Source organism: Telopea speciosissima, chromosome 6 (assembly GCF_018873765.1).
Source record: "Telopea speciosissima isolate NSW1024214 ecotype Mountain lineage chromosome 6, Tspe_v1, whole genome shotgun sequence".
Lineage (NCBI taxonomy): Eukaryota > Viridiplantae > Streptophyta > Magnoliopsida > Proteales > Proteaceae > Telopea > Telopea speciosissima.
The window spans coordinates 45,896,020-45,917,968 of NC_057921.1; the positions used below are offsets into that span (position 1 = coordinate 45,896,020).

General features: G+C 42.2%; 1 protein-coding gene across 1 annotated transcript in view; it reads left to right on the forward strand.

Annotated features, from left to right (window-relative positions):
* Positions 1-21,949, forward strand: part of LOC122665823 (lysine-specific demethylase JMJ25-like) — a 48,960-nt gene that overhangs the window by 26,464 nt on the left and 547 nt on the right. Inside the window, exons 6-11 of the mRNA XM_043861958.1 lie at positions 6,133-6,459; positions 8,165-8,353; positions 8,522-8,653; positions 9,959-10,031; positions 10,119-10,204; positions 21,051-21,170. Coding sequence (XP_043717893.1) covers positions 6,133-6,459; positions 8,165-8,353; positions 8,522-8,653; positions 9,959-10,031; positions 10,119-10,204; positions 21,051-21,170 — 927 coding nt within the window. The remainder of the gene's footprint in view (positions 1-6,132; positions 6,460-8,164; positions 8,354-8,521; positions 8,654-9,958; positions 10,032-10,118; positions 10,205-21,050; positions 21,171-21,949) is intronic.

Below are 21,949 nucleotides of genomic sequence, written 5' to 3' on the forward strand. Positions count from 1 at the left end.
GTACTCGGCTGCTTACCTCTCTCTACGTTGATTTTCCAGTAGATTTTGGCCCCTTCCATTACTACCTTGGCATTGAGGCTGCTCATTTTCAACATGGCATGGTACTCTCCCAACGCAAATATATTCTGGATCTCCTATCTCGAGCCAAGTTGCTTAAGGCCAAACCGGTCTCCGCTCCAATGGCTTCCACTCAGGCTCTTTCCAAGTACAGTGGCACCATCCTTATTGAACCTACGGAGTATCGCAGCTTAGTTGGTGCTTTACAATATCTTACATTTACCAGACCTGGCATTGCCTTTGCCGTCAATAAGGTCTGTCAGTTCATGCACCAACCAACAACTGATCATTGGGCCACTGTCAAGCGAATTCTTTGTTACCTGAAAGGCACTATTCATTTTGGCCTTTTCTTTCGTAAATCTCCACCCGCCACACTCACTGTGTTTTCTGATGCAGATTGAGCTGCCTGCCTTGATGATCACCGTTCCACTAGCGGCTACTGCATCTATTTGGGGTCTAACCTCATTTGTTGGAGCTTGCGTAAGCAACCAACTGTTGCACGCTCTAGCACCGAAGCTGAATACAAGGCCCTTGCTAATACATCTGCTGAGCTCATATGGATTCACTCCCTATTGACGGATATTGGTTATACTCTTCCTCGTCCTCCTTTGCTTTGGTGTGACAACATTGGAGCGACGTACCTTTCCTCCAATCCTGTCTTCAATGCCCGGACCAAGCACATTGAAATTGATTTTCACTTTGTTCGTGATCAAGTCCAACATGGTCTTGATGTCCGGTTCGTGTCCTCTAAGGATCAGATTGCTGATACACTAACTAAACCTCTTCTGGTTGTGCGTTTCTAGTTGCTTAGAGACAAGCTCCATATCGGCGATGCCGAGTTCCAGTTGCAGGGGAGTGTTACTGCATCGTTTGAATCATTATCTTATGTGCCACATGTATCAGCAGTTAGAAACCGTATCACATACAATAACCAAACCTTATCATCCTAGAGTTGTACTTTATCTCATACTCTTTTATCCGTTTTATCTCCTGCTTTCTTCTTTATCATGTTGTAACCATATGTAACCGGCGCTTTCAGAGGGCGCCTTTTTCGGAAAATGGATAAAAAGTCAGTGGCATTGGCCCAAAGGCCGAACCATTTATTCCGTGCAACCGCTAAGTCAGTTTTTTGGCCATTAAAAATGATTCCGCAACTACTCTCCCCTTCCGACTAACCGAAAATTCTTACACCATATTGATAAGGCAGAGTTTCGTTTTCATTCGATGTGCCTTTAACCTGCTTTCAATATATAAGCAATACACGGTCTCTTCTGCAGATTGCAGAGAGCAAATACAACTCCATTATCATCGTCTTCTACCTGTTTTAACTGTCTCTCACTGACCTTGGTCTCGCGCCATAGTTGAATCTCACAACAATAAAGCAAAAGCTTCTTTTCTTCAAACTCTAAATCATTGGGGTAGGATTCCGCTACTCTTATTTATAATATTGAAGTAGTCTGTTATGAATTTAGCAACTCTTTATGCGTGGAGAGTGCTTAGCCTCTAAGAAAAAAAAATAGAATCTTTCTAGAAGAAAGATCCTTAGCAATTACAAGAAATAAGGACCTACTAATTTGGCTATTACAAGAAATAGAAACTTGATAACTTAATTGCTATAACCAAGGTTTAAAGTATCGGTATCGGGTATCGTATCGGTCTGGCGATTTTAAGAGATGTATCCTATCGTATCGGAGATATGTATCAATCGGTGCAGAAACGCATGAAAATGATCAAAATACACATGAAAATACATTTTTGGACACAAAAAACAATATAAACAAGCAATATGTGTCATATATCCTACATATACACTAAGAATTGTGAATAATGTATAACCAGACAAGTGCGACACTTCTAAATTGTTATAAAAGATTAGATTTCTTACATGCAGAGTCACTCTATTGCCATGAAGAATGTCGGGGTGGATCAAACTAATGTCTGTAAGGGTCTTCAAGAATAAGAGCAACTAGGATGATGTTGTGTACTGACCGAACATAAGCACAATACTGACCCTTAAGGAAGCCATTTTTGGTTTTCGATGAAAAATGGTGGATTTGAGTTCAAATCTTTGCAAATGTATACAAAGCATGCATCTAATAGTTAGTTGAACTTATCATAGCCAAAAAAAAAAAATGAACCAAAATGCAAGATTTGAAGCAAAAGATCAAGTTTTTTGAAAAAAACCTACCTCTTCCCTTTCGAGTGTTGAGTATGTCTTGTATTCTAAGGATTCAAGTGCGACGTGGATCCGACCCGACCAATACCGAGACGTATCAGTAGGTATCGAATCGACACCGATCGATACCGAAACGTATCGGCCGATACACACCGATACTTTAAACACTAGCTATAACCGAATAACTAAGAATCAATTATGATAATGGAAACTAAATCAAATCTTTAGCCAAGTAGTATTCCAGCAAGATATTCCAAGATCCACACATGATCTTCCAAGAGGGCCCACCGGATCTTCTTGACTCATGAGAATAAGACATATAAGCCATACACTGGCTGCTCTAACCCTGGCTTGAACTGGGACAAGAAATTGGTTCAAAGGTGAACCAAGACCAACCGCAGGTTCTTCCCTTCTTCCTCTTTCTACCACGATCTGCATCAAGGGTATTTCTCAATAAGATATTTCCAATGCCTTACTACTTCCCTACAAAGTCAAAGCATCTCACAGCTTATTAGGATCCAATCCCTTTATTTTTCTGATTCTCCCAAGGCTCCATCTGCTTGCAATGGAAATAAAGGGAAGGGAAGGAAATCAAATCAAATCAATTCTAATATGGAATCTTCGGAAATCAAATAAAATCAACTCCAAAATATCCCAAATCTGGTTATTAAATTTGGCTTTACATTGGCACATTGCAGCCAAATCCCTTTGATTTGAATAGGAAACTAAAGATTACATTCGATAAATAATTAAATATAATTACTAAATATGGAAAATTTTTAAATAGGTTTTTTTTGGGTGAATAAATATGTATTACCTTACCCCAAAGGGGGGCAGGGAGAAAAGGAATATACAAGGGCAAAAAAGGGGGGAGGGGGAAAAACAACAGCCATCCTACGCTGAGGAGGCAAGAGAAAGAGAGGCCAAATCGAGGCCCCAGTAGACTGCAATGTGCCTGTTCCTAGGGGTGTCCCTAACAGCTCGGAGAAGAGCATGGCTGAGCTTGGAAGAGACTTCAAAGGAGATGGCTTTCCAAATCAAATCGAAAGATCGAGAGTTGGAAGTCCATCTCCTAAGATTACGCTCCATCCAAATGTGGTGAATAGCAGCCCCAAAGACTAGCTTTCCGATAGTGTCACAGATCGAGGTCCCAGAGAAGGATTTAGCCACCCAAAGCCATTCTCTACCAAAGGGAAGAGGTTTCCTGCTTCGGTGCTAGATGGAGGAGAGGGCTTTTTTCCAGATGGTAGAGGTGAAAGGGCAGTCAAAGAAGAGGTGGGGGATGTCCTCAAGGCCATTCCAGCAAAGGGAGCAGGCAGGGGAAACATGGATATGGCAGCGTATGAGGAAGGCTTGGGTTGGGAGGCAAAGGCGGAAGGCTCTCCAGGAGGTTAGGCTATGGCGGGGAATGTGGCCTTTGAACCAGACAAGGGTGTGCCAGGGGACAGAAGGGGCGGAGGGGCGGACAAAGTTCCAGGCTGAGGAAGTGCTGAAGAGGCCATTGGGGGAGGGCAACCACAAGAGTCTATCAGCAAGGGGGGGGGGAGGGGAGAGGGGGAGGGGGGGGGAGAGCAGGACAAATCCGAGTGACAATGGCGGGATTGAGACAAAGGGGGAGACCAAGAGCCAGTAGAAATGAGGCTGGAAAGGGGGCAATTTTTAGGAAGACCAGAGGAGTAAATGGACCTAGGACTGAGGACGCTGAAGAGGATACCAAGGGGGTGCCAAGGATCAAGCCAGAGGGAGGTGGAGGAGCCACGACCAATGGAGGAAGAGATCCCTCTGAGGGCCAAGGGGCGGAGGGCAAGGATCTTCCTTCAAATCCAGGAAGCATCAGAGGGAGAGGAGACAGTCCATAAAGAGTCGAACTTGAGAAGGTGAGAGTAGACCCAGTTAACCCAGATGGAATCATGACGGGTGGAGATTTTCCAGATTAATTTGAGAATGCCAGCAGTATTGGAATCTTTGATGCGGCGAATCCCAAGACCTCCCTCAGATTTAGGAAGGCAGATGGACTTCCACGAGACAGGGTGAGGAACCTGGAGGTATCGGCCCCTTTCCAGAGGAAAGCGCAGAAGAGGCGCTCCATCTCCTGGGAGATAGCATTAGGAAAGCCAAAGATCCCACACCAGTAGATATAAGTAGCTTGGAGGACAGAGCGAATACAAACAAGACGGCTTGCATAGGAAAGAAGTTTGCTTTTCCAGAGCTGAAGACGCTTGTGGATGTTGTCGAGCATAGGGGCGCAATGGTGCTTGGAAAGCCGGCCGGAATGAGGGGAAGGCCAAGGTATATGACTGGGAGGGAGCCCAAGGAGAAGCCAGTCAGTAGCAGAAGGGAGTCTTTTTGTGGAAGGGGAATACTAAAGAAGAAGATTTTGGATTTAGGGAGATTGATGCAGAGGCCGGAGCGGGATTCAAAGAGATGAAGGAAATCCATAATCATAGAAATAGAAGAGTGAGTAGCCTTGGAGAAGATCATCAGCAAAAGCGAGATGAGTGAGATTGATATGCTTGCATTTAGGGATGGGAGAGATGAGATGGTTGTCCGTTTTGGATTGGAGGCTACAGGAGAGGACTTCCAAGGCGATGGAGAAAAGGAAGGGAGAAAGGGGACAGCCTTGGTAGATACCCACTTTGGAGTGGAAGAAACCAGCTGGAGAACCATTGACCAGAACGAAGAAGGAGGGGGGAAGAGATGCAAGCATGAATCCAGCGGACAAAGGCAGGGGAGAAGCCCATTTGAGAGAGCACTCTGCAAATGAAGTCCCAACAAAGGGAGTCAAAAGCTTTATGGAGGTCAATCTTCATGAGGGCGGCCGGAGAATGGGACTTGTGGTCGAAACCCCGCACAATCTCGGAGCAAAAGATAATGTTATCCGCAATGCTATGACCGGAAATGAAGGTTGATTGGTTAGGGCTGACCAGAGAGGGGATCACAGCCTTAATTCTGTTGGCAAGGATTTTGGCAATGAATTTGTAGATGAGGTTGTAGAGGGAAATGGGCCTGAAGTCCGAGAGAGAGGTGGCTCCCTCTTTTTTAGGGATGAGACAGATGAAGGTCTAATTGACTTGGGCCAGCTGGCTGGGCTTATAAAAGAAGCTGCGGATGGCTTTGAAGAGGTCTCCTTTGATGGAATTCCAACAGCTAAGGAAGAATCCCATACTGAATCCATCATCGGAGGGAATGCTAATGAGGGAATCCGCGAGCTGGGGAGGGAGAAACTTATTGATGAGGTCCGGGGGGATCGAAGGGGCTGAAAAGGGGGGGGGGTTGAACAGATTAGAGAAGAAGGAGATGGAGGCGTGATGTCGTGGACAGAAGTGAGAGGGAAACCATCAGAGGAGTGAAGAAGGGTGATGGAGTGAGAATTGAGACGAGCTTTCAGAGATCTGTGAAAGTAGGCAGAATTAGGGTCTCCCAGCTCAAGCCACTTGATGCGGGCCTTCTGGTGCAAGAAGCTTTCCTCATAATTACAAAACTAAACCATTTCACTTTCCTTTTTCTTTTTTAAATTAATTTCACTTCACTTCCCTTCCCTTCCCTTCCTTTTACTTGCAACCAGATGGAGCAAAAGGAATTTCTGAGTATGGTCTCTATGGTTAAAGCAACTTTCTCAGGGATCCTAAAAACTGGAAGGGAATGAGTGGACAAATTACAAAAGGTAGACTCAATAAGTTTCCTGAATGGAATAAGGTTGAAATTCGAACCTAGAGTACAAATATACGGTACATTTTTCCCACATCTCTCAGCAATGTAGAAATTATGTATATAAATAAGCTATATATGCACTTCTATATTTCTTGTATGAATATACTTGTCTTTGTTAGATGTTAATTGTAAACTTCCAATCTGTCTTGTCATGTCACTTATTTATTAATCCTTACGACAATATGCAGTTTGAAGTCAATAGTCACCAATTTTTCAAGGGATACTCAGAGGGTCGAAGCTATGACAACATGTGGCCTACAATTTTGAAACTGGAAGTCTGGCCTCCATCAGATTTTTTTGAGCGGTTACCAAGGCATGGTGCAGAATTTGTCAGTGCTTTGCCATTTCAAGAATACACTCATCCTAACTTTGGCATTCTTAATCTTGCTGTAAAATTGCCCAAGACGTGCTTGAAGCCAGACCTTGGGCCAATGACATATATTGCTTATGGATTTCCTGAAGAGCTAGGCCGTGGGGACTCAGTTACCAAGCTTCATTGTGACATGTCTGATGTGGTATGGTTGGTTTCTATTTATTTCTGATGACTTATTTATCTTTTTTGGTGTTGAACTTGCATTAGAATCTGAGAGCAGGAAGTGAATGCTTTTTCTATATTATCCCTCAGGCCCATCTTAGTTTATTCTCCACCTAGGTAAACTTGTGAGCCAAAGTGCCATTTGATGAAACTTGATCATCTCATCACCCAATTTGATTGGATGGTCAGGGTAAAGAAAGGGGATAAGTCAGACAGAAGGCCAACAAATTATTAGTTTTGATAGAATCTGACTTGCTAATTCGTGGTTTTTTGAATCTACTCGGTTGTGCTGACTTAGCTGCAAGTCTTTTCACGCACATTTTGTCATGTGTGAGATGGGAGGTTCATCCTGTTTCTATGTAGCTTTCTTCTTCTTGTCTCCCCCCTCTTAGGTGGTAGGTCAGTTGGTTTAGTGAATCCTTGGCACAGTTGTCAAGGTGTTTCCTAGGCGGTTTGGGAAGGCCAAGTCATTCAGTTGCTTTACCATCCAGGCTCCCTAACTCCCATATATATATATATATATATATATATATATTTATGACCAGAAATTGTGTATGCCTTTGTGGTCGTTAACGGGAGCAAATGGAGAGGAGCACAACACCTCGGCACTCTATTGGCTAATCAAAGTCAAGGCGTAGCTTATTTTGAATGGGTCACCAATACAACCAAAACTCCAGGGGAAAAGGGGTTTAAAACAGGGGTGTAACTGCTCTGGTGTCATCCGACGTCCTACGACTTCATCTGTTCTTCATACGGCATCAAGAGGAAGAATTCTAGGTCGCTGCAACTCATTTTTCTCTTTACTCGAGCCCTAAAGGGCTAAACCCATCAGGTTACAAATCTTTTATTAACAAATAGATCATTTTAATCTTTGTATTTGAAAACAAGTAAAAAAATAGATTTCTACTTTACCCCATTTTTTTTTAACAACTAAGGAAATTGGGTCCATTACATTACATATAAACTCGTGGGCCTCTTTCCTATGGTACTGCCTTGTTCAATAAAGCATTGCCTAGGCAAGAGCCTATGTGGCCAGCTCCTGCTTTGTTTGCCTAGGTGCCATGACAGCTATGATCCTTGGTATCCATTTTGTGAGGAAAAGGGAGAATAGGTGATTGATATAAATAACTGTTAGGATGGTAATGCACCTATTATATGATCCTCACCCTGGAGAGATATGTTACAGGAAACACAGGAGTAAATCTAGAAGTGAACAAGACAGTACGGAAGTTTAATTACAATGTTCAATAACTCAAGTATGAAATTTAAGTATTCATTATATGTGTTAAAAATTGGTCCTTTAATATTCTATTTATAGAAAGAGTGTTTCTGGAAGTTTTTTTTTTCTAATATTTTGGTTTTCTACCTTTTTCTTACCTCTACCAATGTAATTGTATATTGAATAATTGCAATCATAGTTGTCGCCTAGGCGTTGCTTAGATGACCATCTTGGCATCTAGGTGCCTCGACAACTAGTGTCGCCTTGGTCACTTAGGTGGGCGTTTTGGTCGCCTTGCATCCAGTCCCCCTCCAAGGTCTTGGTTCGCCTAGACGCCGTGACAACTATGATTGCATTTTTTTTTTCGGGGGTTATGGAACAATGTTTGTGGTAAACTTTAGAGAGGTTCTTAATGTTTATTTCTTGTGGAAGAATCTTTTTAAAGTCTGTTGTGTTCTCTACTCAGGTGAATGTTTTGACACATACTGCTGATGTGGCCCTGAGTGATAAGCAGCTTGTTGAGATTGAAAAGTTGAAAATGAAGCACCGGGCTCAAGATCGAATAGAAATATTTGGTCAAACTCACACAAAATACAAAAAAGTTGAGAAGTTTCAGTCAATTGTTCCAGCACTAGCTGATCCTAATTCAAGTGGAGTTCCTACTACAGAGAGGTCAATCCTGTCTGAGATTTTGACGACAAAAGATACTACCTGCCCCTTGCCTGGAGGTGATAAACAACCCAATGGTAGTGAAATTAAGGCTGACGTCAATATGGGAACTTATGATGGAAGAGCTATGCGTCATGTAGTCACTGGAATCAAGGAGGGACCTGAGACAGCAGAGGGAGGTGCTCTTTGGGACATTTTCCGGAGACAAGATGTTCCTAAGCTAGAGGCTTATCTTAAGAAGCACAGTAGGGAATTCAGACACATTCATTGTAATCCTGTAGAGCAGGTAATGTTGGATTTGGTTTGAACTTTCTGTGTGGGAATTTCATGTATGCTTTATTGGTGATAACCACTAATGCACATGATCTTAGAAAAAACATGAATAAGAAAAATCTAATGTAGTCTGAAGTCTAACCAGAGAATTCTAGTAGGAATTTTGGCTGAACAGGATCACAATTAGGGTAAACAGAACAACTAAAAGGAGGAATATTGGATAACAAGCTAGATATATCTAAAAAACACAGAATTCTAGTCGAGTGCTGGTTAGAACCTGTGGAACAATTCTGCGGAGTATCTTAGAAAACGGAACAAGATCCTGCTCTATATAGGCTAGTATAGGCTATATAGTAAAATCACAGGATAGATGAATAAATCAGAACTAGGGAAAACTTGATAAATTTAGACAGAGAATTCGGAACAGGCCCAAACTCAAATTGTTGGCTCTATTCCAGTAACAGATTCAGCCTGCAGAATTTGAGCCAATTCTGATAGCAAAATGCGAAGATCTACTACGTACCAGTCGACTAACACAACTAAGGTCTGAGGACAGAATTTCTAGCAAATTACAAAGTAAATCCAATTAGCAATGTGATTAAACACAAACAGAATAGAATGTTAAACAAAGGTATCACGGGTAGTAGAAGGGTTGCTCTCACTTGTTTGAATAAGATAAGTAGAACAGAAAGATAGAAGGGATAAATAGAGCAGGAATCCATCTGCAGTAGTTTTGGAATCCACCAAAAACCTGTGGAGTGAATCCACACTCTACTAAGGAATCCACCAAGCACACTAATGAATCCACAGCAGCAACTACTGATTCTGTACCAGTAAAGGTTCAGAAAACTGAAGTAATATATTAATTCAAATTGTTGGGGAGCCATAGCAGGCCTTCACATCTATGTATAGTGTAAGCTACACCAAATATGATAGCATAAGGACTAATACAGATAACCTTATGTCCTTATCCAAAACAAAAGCCCTTTTACTAAAAGATGCACTGAGAATTCGAGATAGGCTGGAAATCTAACATCTCATCTAATCCAGTTAAGATAATATAAAAAATAATAATAGAATTTAAAAGAAAGCAAAACTAAGACTACAACTTAACTAATTAATAAATTCCATATTCCTAACTCCTACTCATTCAACACATATGTCATCAAACATAAGGCTTATTTCCACAAGAGTAAGCCCACTTTTGTAATTTATATGCATACAAATTTGTCTACAATCATCGATTCGTCAATGTTTGAGCATCATAACTTTTTATCCTTGTCAACTAATTTGTAACATAGAGTAATATTTGATACAGATTTTTCACCCCATTCATGACCAGAGTTTCTACTTGACCATAGAGCATAAAAGGAAGCTCAAAGAGGAATTTGGTTTGTTTTATAACTCATTGGAACTTGTGCATCCTAGATGCTGTTTTCAATCTTTTTCAATCTCAGATACCCGAGTTTTCTTTATAGGAATTGAACCATGGACGTTTGTGCAAAAACTTGGAGAAGCTGTATTTATTCCAGCAGGATGTCCTCATCAAGTTAGAAATCTTAAGGTATGTTCATATTTTTATGTGCTATTTTGAAGAATTGCTCTTAGTTGCTGTTGGTGAACATTTTCATTGTAAATAAGATTGTTTATAATCTCCTTTTACATTTTAATTATGACTATATGTGGAATGTTAGCTATTTTGATTAAACAACAAATAGTTAAATCTGACAGCAATGCCATTTGGGAAAAAGACCCACTTTATTAGGCCCTTTTTTCTTTTAGAAATTAAGAATTTTGAAGGGCTATTAGGACTTGGGAGCAAAAGTGTAATACGAGGATGTTCGGGGGGCTTATATTTACAATTGAGTTGAACATGCAAATAAGATGGATGGACAGAGGGTTCCCCATAAATTATATTGTTTGGATGCAGAATCATCTTCAAGTTAAGGGTTGGAGGCTGTTGAGAATTGTGGGATTGGAATATTATCTCTTTACTTTAGGGTTTTATTATTTTCCCTCTTTGACTAGTTTGCCCTTATTTGTAATTCTCATTATAAATAAGGTGGACCTCTGTCTTTAATGACAAGTCCTAGTATTTTCCCAACTCTGATTCTGAACTTGGTAATGGAGGGAGCCCAAAACCCTAGGAAATCTTTCTCGTTTTTCGCATTGTTCTTCTCTACCACGGTCACCACTGCTCGTTGGAGGTCATAGCCTCCTCGTCTAGCATGGTAGACGATCACCGCACCATGTACTCTTTAGTTTCACATTATACCGCGACTTGATCACCGTGCATTCCACCTCCTTGTCCGCCAACCTTCCCCCGCTGGTGTTTGTTTGCTGATGCCGCCTCTCTCACGCAATCACCGCCGAGACATCACATCGTCGTGCCCTTTCTCTGCCGGCTCTCTCACTCTACTGGCACTTTTGCCGCAACCCATAGGTCATCATTCCCCTCTCCGCCGACTCTCTCTGTCTTGTGCCGCCACCTTCGCGACTTACACGTCGCCGTGCCTCATCTGTAGACTCCTCTAGACACCTATGCTGCCGCCACAACCCGCAAGTCGCTGTGCCCCCTATCTGCCGGACGCTTCACTGCCGCTGCCACTGCCAGTCGCTGCATTGTTCTTATCGGTCTCTCTAGCCGCGACTGATTTCCATTGGCTGGTGCCGTCGCGATATACCTAGATCATCGTGCCCCTCGTCGTTGCCGCATTTTTCAGTTGCAGGGTGATCTTCCTACCTTGCCGTTACCATGACTGACGAGACTGCAAGTGTCATCTCCACGGGTACCACTCCAATACCACCCCTTGGACGTTCTAGTACCTACATTGGGCATTCTAACACTTTCCAACCTGGCCCCATTAAGTTGAATGGCCAGAATTATATTACTTGGTCTCGTGCCTGTCTTCTCACTCTTGGAGGACACAATTATGTTGGCTTTGTTACAGGAGATATTGCAAGCCTACGGATCCTACTACAGCTGCTACATGGTCATCCAATGATGCTTTGGTAATGTCCTTCCTGATTGATTCCCTCTTAGTCCCAGCTTCGTCCTCTTTAACTCCGCTAAGGACCTATGGGATGCAGTCCGCCAGACCTATTCGCAAGCAGGAAATTATGCCCACATTTATGAGATTCGTCGACAGGTTCGCAATACTTCTCAGAAGGAGTTATCTCTCACTGCCTTTACACTGCCCTAACTACACTTTGGCAACAATTGGACTTCTATCATCATGTTCCCATGGTTCACCCCGAGGATGCTGGTACTTTTTAGAAGAGGGAGATGGAACGTGTGTGATTTTTCTGACAGGTCTCAATCCAGAGTATGATCAAGTTTGAGTGCAGATATTAGGGCGTGAGACATTTCCTCCTCTCCTTTAGGCTTACAATTTGGTTCAGCCTGAAGAACATCACTGGACTGTTATCATGCCTTCCACTGTTCCCGTCTGGTCTGCCTTGCTCACCACACCACTTGCATCTCTTCCTATGGATTCCTTGAAGGTTCCTCCTACTGCAAGGGAACCTGCGAAATGTAATAATGCCCCGTCACACACGCCAAACTTGTTGGAAGCTCCATAGGCGCCCCAAGGGTGTACGCAATCCTAAATCAGGTAGTACTCAATCCCAGGCATAGTTGTCATGGCGTCCTGGCGCTGGAGAGGGCTGCATGGCGACCTACGCCATGGCGACCCTCTTTGATTTCTTCTTCCTGACTCTCTTTCCCTCTTCGATTTCTTCTTCCTGTCTTCGATTTCTTCTTCCCTCTTCGATTTCTTCTTTCCCTCTTCAATTTCTTTCGATTTCTTCTTCGATTTCTTCTTCTGTCTTCTTTCCCTCTTCGATTTCTTCTTCTGTCTTCTTTCCCTCTTCGATTTCTTTCGATTTCTTCTTTCCCTCTTCGATTTCTTCTTCGATTTCTGAATTTTCTTCTTAAAACTTGAGAAACAATAGAGAAAAAATAAAACATGGCTTGAGTATACATCTATTAACACATTAAAAATAGAGAAAATAAAAAATAAAACATGGTCGACATGCTCGCCATGGCAACGCCATGGCGGGCGACATGTCGATATATCGACGTGACACCCCTCCACCGACTTGGATCGCCGTGACGCCGTGACAACTATGATCCCAGGCTCATCTTTCTGAAGCATCTGACACAGGCCCTAGTCCTCTTGCCACGATACCTTTTTTTGCGGATCAAATGGCTGCTCTCAAAAGATTTGTGACACAACTGACTACTAGTTCCTCACATTCTCTTGTTTCTAACCTTCCCAGTCAGGTAATTTCCATGTTTCCTCTACGAGTCCTTTGTGGTTAATTGATGCTGCCACTACTAACCATATGACTATTACTTCATACTTATTCTCCCTGTTCCAGCCGGGATAAGGTTCATGTTGCCTATGGGTATGTGTCCTCCATCTCGGGTAAAGGTTCCGTTTCTTGTGGTTCCCATCTTTCTCTTTCCTCAGTTTTGCATGTACCAAAATTGTGTGCTAATCTTTTATCTATTTATCGTTTAACCAGTGAATTAAATTGTTCTATTCACTTCTTCTCTACTCATTGCTTGTTTCAAGATCTGGTGACGAGCGCAACGATTGGGTATGGTCGGACCCATGATGGTCTCTACTATTTGAATTCTACACCAACTATCCCGGTCCCATCTTCTGCTTACACCCTCCGTTCTGATTGTGCATTGACAAAGCTTCATCACTAGCACCGCCGTTTGGGACACCTTTGTTTTCATATTTTATGTTCTATATTTCCCTATGTTGAATTGTAGTATGGGCCAGAATACCGTGGGGGTATTCTGGGCATTTTCTTCTTTATATTATGTGTACAACCATGTCGGCTATGATAGGGGGAAAACAATTCTTAATAGTTGGTACAAAAAAAAAAAGCAGCTGATTTAGTAGCATCGGCCGCAATAAGGGCTCGGTGCCATTATTTTAATAAAAAATGGCTCGGTGGTATGTCAACAAATTGGTCCACTACAGAAACGAGACTTCATAAGTTCAAAGACTTGAGAGCGGAACAAAGGAAGGCTTAACATTGTAATTTTGACTCATTATAAATACATTGCTCGGGGTCTACCTTAGACCATACAAGCCTTATTCTAATTCTAAATCTGTTAACATGGTATCAAAGCAAGTTTCGAATTAGGGTATTACCTCCCTTCGATTTTCAGATTCTTCTTTCTCTTCTCTCTCTTGATCTCCTCTCCTCTTCTCTCTTTTCTTCTTTTGCTTTTTATGCTCCTATAGGGCAGCACTGATGAGGTAATCAAAATAGATCCAGCTGCTGCCCTTCATCACCTCTTTCAATGCTACATAATCCTTCTCGATAGGATCCAGCACCCTGTCTGCAATATTTGAAGCTTCAAATTTTTTGGATTGATTCCATATCAACTACAAGGAACCAATCTACCTTACTGAACATCAAGAACTGCAGCAGGCCTTTTTTGGGATAAGTTTGTATCTCCAACCTTTTTTGAAGACCTCCTTAGATTGATTTCTTCTCCAAAAGCAGGGTTTTCTCAAAACCCTGACAAATATCAATCTAGGAGCTGCTGATCTTTTTTTGGTGCTGATATTTGGAGGAGTGCTCAGGCCCTTCTAGAACCACACTCGAGGCAAGTTTCAGCTCCATCCAGTGTTTTTTTGAAGGCTTCTCCCCCTCCATCGATCTCAACACAATCAGGGGTTTTTTCAAAACCCTGAAAAAATCAATCTAGGGGATTTGATTGTCTGCTGCTGCTGATTTTTGGGGACACCTATTATTATCATACCTTGTTCATCAAACGAGTTGGTGATAAGGTCACTATCCTCATAGTCTATGTTGATGACATTGTTGTGACCAGAAATGATGGTGATGAGATCAACAAATTGAAGCTCTTCCTTGGCCGTGAGTTTGAAATAAAGGATCGGGGAACTCTAAAATATTTTCTAGGGATAAAGGTTGCCCGGTCTTCAAAGGGCATCTTTCTTTCTCAAAGAAAATATGTCTTAGATCTATTGTTGTCTGAGACTGGGCTGCTAGGGTGTCATCCTTCAGATACTCCCATGGAAGACTTAAGGAGAAAGAAGGTGAACCTGTTGACAAAGGTCGTTATCAACGATTGGTGGGCAAACTGATCTACCTCGCTCATACACGACCAGACATAGCCATTGCTGTAAGTTTGGTGAGCCAGTTTGCGCATGATCTTATTCCTCTCATATGGAGGCAGTCCTTCGCATCTTGCGATATTTGAAGTCTGCTCCAAGAAAAGGAATACTTTTATCTCCCAATGGTCATCTAAGGGTTGAAGCTTATACTGATGCCGATTGGGCTGGCTCTACTGATAGGAAGTCCATTTCTGGCTATTGTTCTTTTGTGGGTGGAAACCTTGTCACATGGCGTAGCAAGAAGCAGAATGTTGTGGCAAGGTCCAGTGCTGAAGCAGAGTTCCATGCGATGGCACAAGGAATCTGTGAACTTTTGTGACTTAGAGGATTGTTGCAGGATATTGGTGGTGTTGTCCATCTTCCAATGATGCTATATTGTGATAATAAAGCTGCCATTAGCATTGCTCATAACCCTGTCCAGCATGTGGAAGTTAATCGACATTTCATCAAGGAGAAACTTGAAGCCGAACTCATCTGTGTTCCCTTTGTGAAGTCTGCTGATCAGTTGGCTGATGTATTCACTAAGGAATTGAGTGGCAAAGTGTTTCATCCTATTTTAGTCAAGTTAGGCATGCATGACATATATGTACCAACTTGAGGGGGAGTGTTGAATTGTAGTATGGGCCAGAATACCCCCACGGGTATTCTGGACATTTCTTCTTTATATTATGTGTACAGCCAAGTCGGCTATGATAGGGGCAACCACTGCTTGTCTCTTGCTTCTCCACGTAGTTAAATTACCTCCAATAGAGGTACAATATCCAGATGTTGACCTTCTATCATCAGGGCTGCCTGCTCAATCTACATCAGTATAGGTCTCTATCTGAAGATGACCATGTAGAAAATACAAGATTCCTTTTCCAGGAGATGACTTCAGGTACCTTAGTATTCTGTAATGTTTCTTCCAAGTGAGAGGAGTAAGGGTCATGCATGAACTAACTCACGACGCTCACTGCAAATGCAATTTCTGGTCGGGTATGGGAGAGATATATCAAACGACCAACTAGTCTTTGTTAGTTACCCTTATCCGCAGGGTTGCCTTCCTTACTCTTCAAGTGTGTGTTGCACTCTAGAGGGGTATCAGCTGGTTTACAATCAAGCATCCCTTTATCACTCAATAATAAGTCAATAGTATATTTTCTCTGAGAAAGAGATATACCTTTGGCTGAATAGGCAACCTCGACTCCCAAGAAATACCGTAATCTTCCCAAATCGTTGACTTCAAACTCAATACCCAGATAAGTCTTCAACTTCTGAATTTCTTGTGCATCCCTACCAGTGATCAGTATGTCATCCACATAGACGATCAAAATTGTGACATGCTGTCCCACCCTTTTGACAAACAATATGTGATCAGCATTGCTTTGCTTATACCCATTAGCAATGATGGCTTTATGGAAGCGACCAAACCAGGCCCTTGGTGATTGTTTTAGACCATATAAGGCCTTCTTCAACTTCCATACCTTTCCCTGAGCCTCTGGAGTAGCAAATCTTGGAAGTATCTCCATATAAACATCTTCTTCCAATTCTCCGTGCAAGAAGGCATTCTTGACATCAAGTTGTTGGAGATCCCAACCTTGATTTACAGCACAAGAAATAATGACTCTCACCATATTCATCTTTGCCACAGGAGCAAAGGTCTCTTGATAGTCGATTCCATGGGTTTGGGTGAATCCTTTCGCAACCAATTTTGCCTTGTATCTTTCTACTGATCCATCTTATTTGTGTTTCACAACAAAGACCCATTTGCAGCCTACGGGTTTCTTTCCTGGTGGAGGAACCACCAAATCCCAGGTTTTATTTTTCCCCAGGGCATGCATTTCTTCATTCATCACTTCTTTCCACTTCTGTTCGGCTATTGCTTCCTGCCAATTGTTGGGATAGTAACAGAGGACAAAGAAGAAACAAAGGCATGGAATGAAGGAGTTAAAGAATTATATGACACAAAATTTGAAATTAGGTGGTGTGTACAACTCCACTTTGGTTTTCGAATTGCAATGGGTAAATCAAGACTAGGATCAGGAGTAAGCTTAGCAGAGAGATGACTAGGAGTAGGACCTTAGTAAATGCCCGTATAATTCGCATATTATACTCGTATCTGAACGTTTAAATAAAAAAAAATGTATTATACCGTATATTTCTGTATTTTTATTAAATTTCAAAATATTAATAGAGTGAAGACACCACATTACTACATTGGAGCAGTTCACTTTTTGTGCATAAGACTCTCCCGCAATGATCTCTGCGGGATCTCCCCCCTGCCCCCCAACTCCCCTCTGACTCTCCCGGAACATTATCGTTCACCATTCCCCTGTAATCTAACTCTTGGGATTTCCCTCCGTCGACTATCACACAATATTTTTACCCTGCACCTCTAGCGCTTCGAGAACCTCTGAGTCCTGTCACCCCCTTGCTGCCTCTGAGATCACCCAAGGGCAGAGATCAAAGGCTTCGACTCCATCACTCTGTCACCAAAAGCGCAGGTTAGAGAGAAAAAAAAAATTAGAAAGAGTTTCCTCCATTGAACCACCAATGATCATTTTGTAGTTTGCAGCAATCCCTCTCCTTATCCACCGAGGCTCTAGGTATGCTCTCCCCAACCTCGACCCTCTCTTCTCATGCCCTGTCTCCCCAACCCCTACATTCTCTTCTCAGCCTGGTCTCCCCAACCCTTTCTCTCTCCTCAAATCTTCACCCCCTTGCCTTAAACCCTCCCCCTCCCCCCCCCCCCTAGTTCCATGTCCGTCATCCCATGACCTTCTAGCTCCCACCAACCAACTCCCTCGCCCCAGCCCCCATATACCCCAGCATCGGATACCTCTCAAACTCTCTTGCCCCAGCCCCCAAACCCTCTGACCAGCACTGCCCCCCATCCCCCGACTTTCTAGCACCCACCCTATATCGTTACATTTTAATGGGCCCCCTACCCACCCCAACCTTCTCCACTTCCTCTCCCCAGCTCCAAGCTACCACTGTCCCTCCCCATCCCCGGCCCAACTAAAGCAATCCCTAAGACCAGCGGCCAGCACGTCCTTTCAGTCCACAGCGGTAGTTATGGCCATGCTGGTATACCTCAGCAGTAAGATTATACAGGCAACTTGGTCGGCTCCACGTTGCCTCTCCGTTAAAATCATCCTCAACTTAGTTTGGGAGGAACTCTGGTAACCACTTTCTTTGTCCTAGTTGTGACGGGTTTCTGTGGTTTGTTTCCTCCCTTCCCTTTCCCCATGTTTGTAGTACTGGTTCTTGTTGTTAGTTGCTACTAGTATGCTGTACCCTTTAATACACTTCTGTTTGTGTTTAGCTGCTTATTCATTTATATGTGAGAAGCCTGAGATTGCTTTTTCTTTTCCTTTGTATTGCATTATCTCTACTTGCTTTGTTAGTTTGGGCAAGCTGTATCATTGGTCTTAAGTGCATATTTGTTAGACCTTGCAGGAGGTTACACTTTTCTTTATATATTGGCATTAGTTGTGAGATATCTTTTTTTGATTTCCTGGCGACTTTGCACTTGGTTATGTGCATTTTTAAAGTGTTGAGATAATCTATTTAATGCATTTAGTGCCCTTTTCTCTCTACTATCCTATATTATCCTTATATATTTATATCTATTTTCCTTGTGTTAGGTAGGCAGCCGGCACCAACTTATTTTATTCAGCCAATCACTTATTGCATGGATCCTTTTTAATGAGTACTTAATACTATAGTATCATGGCATATCAACCTTCTTCTAGGGCGTTATCTCACCTGAATCCGGTGTCAAGTAGGCAAGGGCTCACACACAGTGAACAAGTGTGTTAAGAACCTAGTCCAAAAAGTGCAGGATTAGAGAAAACTTGAGGCTTAAAAGTTTAAACTATTTTGGAATGGTTGAGGTTGAATTTTTCTGATACTCGTCAGCGTTGTTAATTTCAGGGTTTACAAATAGAATGAATCTAATCAACAGTAGAACTGAAAGAACATACAGGAATTGGTCTTTATTATCGTCTACTGCTAAAGAAAGTTGCTCAATCCTCATGTCCGACCACCGCCCCTGCTAATCCTCCCTTCCCCATCTCCGGCCACTGTCCGGCAGTTCCATCCAATCCTCCCACCCCTCCCCCTCCCTTCCTCCCCCTCCCCTTCCCCTTCCCCTCCCTCCCCCTCTTCTGGCCCTAATTTCTGGAACTCCCTTTTCAACCAAACCCCTTCTCCCTTCTCCCTCCTGCTCACTGCCATACCACTATTTGACTCTGCACAGATCTCACCATCTGCCCCATGGGCATGCTGTCTACCACTACATGAACTGCCTGAGCAACTTGGCACTAACAGACCACCTCAGATATTGCCAGAATACTGCCACATCACCTCTGACACTGTATGCACTGCCAAATCACTGTCTGTACTGCCAGAGGCCTGCCTACTCATATAGAAGCTCTACCACCTCATCTGTACACCCAGAACTCCCAGAAGGGTTGTCCACAATTACAATACCCTGCCATTCACTGCCAGTTGCCCAACACTCTTCATTCCAATAAAGTACGATAACTGCTACATGATGCGACCATGGGTCCTAAAACCCTGATAATGGGTCCTATGGGCCCAACCACGTAATAAATGGCTCAACAATTCAAAGTAATGGCAATTTTGTAATTTCAATAATAATGAACATCTTAAGATAAGTAACCCATTGAAAAAAATCAAGTTGTAAATAGAACTTTGAAAGAGGGGCTTTTTTGGAATTATAAGTTGGAATGGGGTGTTTAAACAGAAACAATGTATAAATAGGAGGGTTTTATGTAATAACCATAGTTGTCATGGCATCTAGGCGACCCAAGGCGTTGGAGGGGGCCTAGACGCAAAGCAACAACAACAAGGCGACTTGAAGGACTTTGGTAATTACAGCGCTGCTTCTTTGTTCAACCTATTGACAACCTAATTTCAAAAGCAACAGAACAGTGATAACTAAGCCCCATATCAGTTGAAGGAACTCACACCACAGGAGTCCAATCAACCTGAAACCTTGAGGTAAGATTCTGCACTCGCAAATCTATTAGAAACAATCAACAATAGATCAACGCAACACAACTCCTCAGCCTTATCCCAACTAAATGGGGTCGGCTACATGGATCCTTGCCCATCAATCAGCTCTATTTGAGGTCATACTTGATACAAGGCTTATGCTATGCATGTCTTTACTCCCTATTTTTCTGTCAGGTAAATAAACAACAAAAGATTTCTGCACCTGACCCCAGCGGAGCTAGTGAAACCTAACCTGGTTGCTGGTTTTGTTCTTCCAGCAGGGAAGGTAATCAGGTCTACGATGTTAAGGTTTAAGTCACCTTAATGTATTGACTCAAACCCCCAAGGAGTTGCTGAGTTCCAATGCTTCGTTTCTCAATCCACAATTTTGCCACTTGACAGAAAATAGGGAGTAACAGAATAGGGAAGAGGCAATAAGGGATGATAATGATAGGTAAGAGAAGGAGGACCAGGAGAGATTCACTGAGATAAGAGGCCTTGATCGAATTGGAAGAATGAGAGAAAAGAAGGGAAATTAGCAGCACACGAGAATAAGAGAGGGGGAAGGAGATACAGCCAGACAGTAGGCTCTCTTAACACACCACAACTCAACTATCTTCTTCAATCCATTCTATTCTTTGGCATAATGCTTGGTTACATATATAAAAGAAAACAAACTCTTACAGTAGCAAGTAAGCAGAATTAGAAAGTAAATTGGAGTATGGACTCAATCTATTACAACCATCCTACTTAGCTAACTCCTACCAAAATACAATGCAATTATACTAAATTATCCCGTATAATTAATTAACCCCTACCAACCTTTGTAGTGCTACTGCATCACTAAAGTGGCCAAATTTGCATCCATGCCATTCCTTTTATCCAGCATAATTTTAGGAAAATCGTTGAGGTTTCTGACTAGACTATTTAGGCAGTAGCAAACCTGCAAAATAAAAGGATAAGATCAACAGTACCAACACGATATACTTAGATATAATAATATTAGTCAAAAGTAATGTTGAGCTTGGAGGTTAAATTGCAAGTTGTGGAAGCAGGTCTCCTCCTAAGGAGTTTGCAATTTTTTACTTATAATGGAACTATGGAAGATGCCATCATTAAGGGAAAATAGAGCTGTTAGGAAAAGAAAATCTTTTTGTTCACTTCTTCTCACCTCACCCCCCCACCCAAAAAAATCGCACAAAATGATGTTAGCATCTTTTGCTCTTGCTGTTTCACTTGCAGTCATGCATAAAAGTTGCGCTCAACTTTGTCTCACCTGAAAATGTCCATGAATGCGTCCGCTTGACGGAGGAATTTCGTTTACTTCCCCAGAGTCACAGGGCCAAAGAAGACAAACTGGAGGTATTATAGTCTGATGTCTTTTTAAGTGCTTTATGTGTTACATCGTTAACTCTTTCCATTCTTTTGCATGCTTGTCATTTTGTTATGAATTTCATAGAAATGTAGGTTATTGCGTTGAATGGTTAGTAGAGGAAGCATAATATTTATGTAGTTACCTTACATTAGGTGAGATGACACATATGCTGCACTTTGCCAACTTATTGATGATCCATATATGGAAGAAAAAATGTTAAGCTGTTCCAGATGCGTTATGTTTCCTTGTTATTTTGTCCTTTTGATTGTTTAATAGTCTGATTATATTGCTTTCTGCTGAGGGATAGTTCATTACCCTTATCTCCTCCCAATGTTCCTTAAGTGATAGCCCCGGTACATCAGCATTCCTGACTTACCAGGCACCATAAGAATTCCCTGAAGCATGTGCATGCATATGAATCTTTCAAGTTCTAACAGAATATGCAGACCTCTTTGAGGTGGTCACCCTTGTGTTTCATCATCCATGAGCTACATGCTTCCTCTGTTTGGGTTATGTAGTTTATAGAACACAAAGTGAAATATTTCTAAGTATTATGTCTGGCTCTAATTCTTTTAAAATTATTTTTTTTTTGGCGTTGGGGGAGGGGTTTGATAAGTTGAAAGGAATTTAATAGAAAGGGCATAAAACACCCAGCAAAAAAGAAACAGAAGGCATCTCTATACTGTATAAGGCCAGAATTTTTACATCAGGGCTATACGAAATAACTTTGCCAGTCACTACACAAATCAGATAAAGAAATTCACCA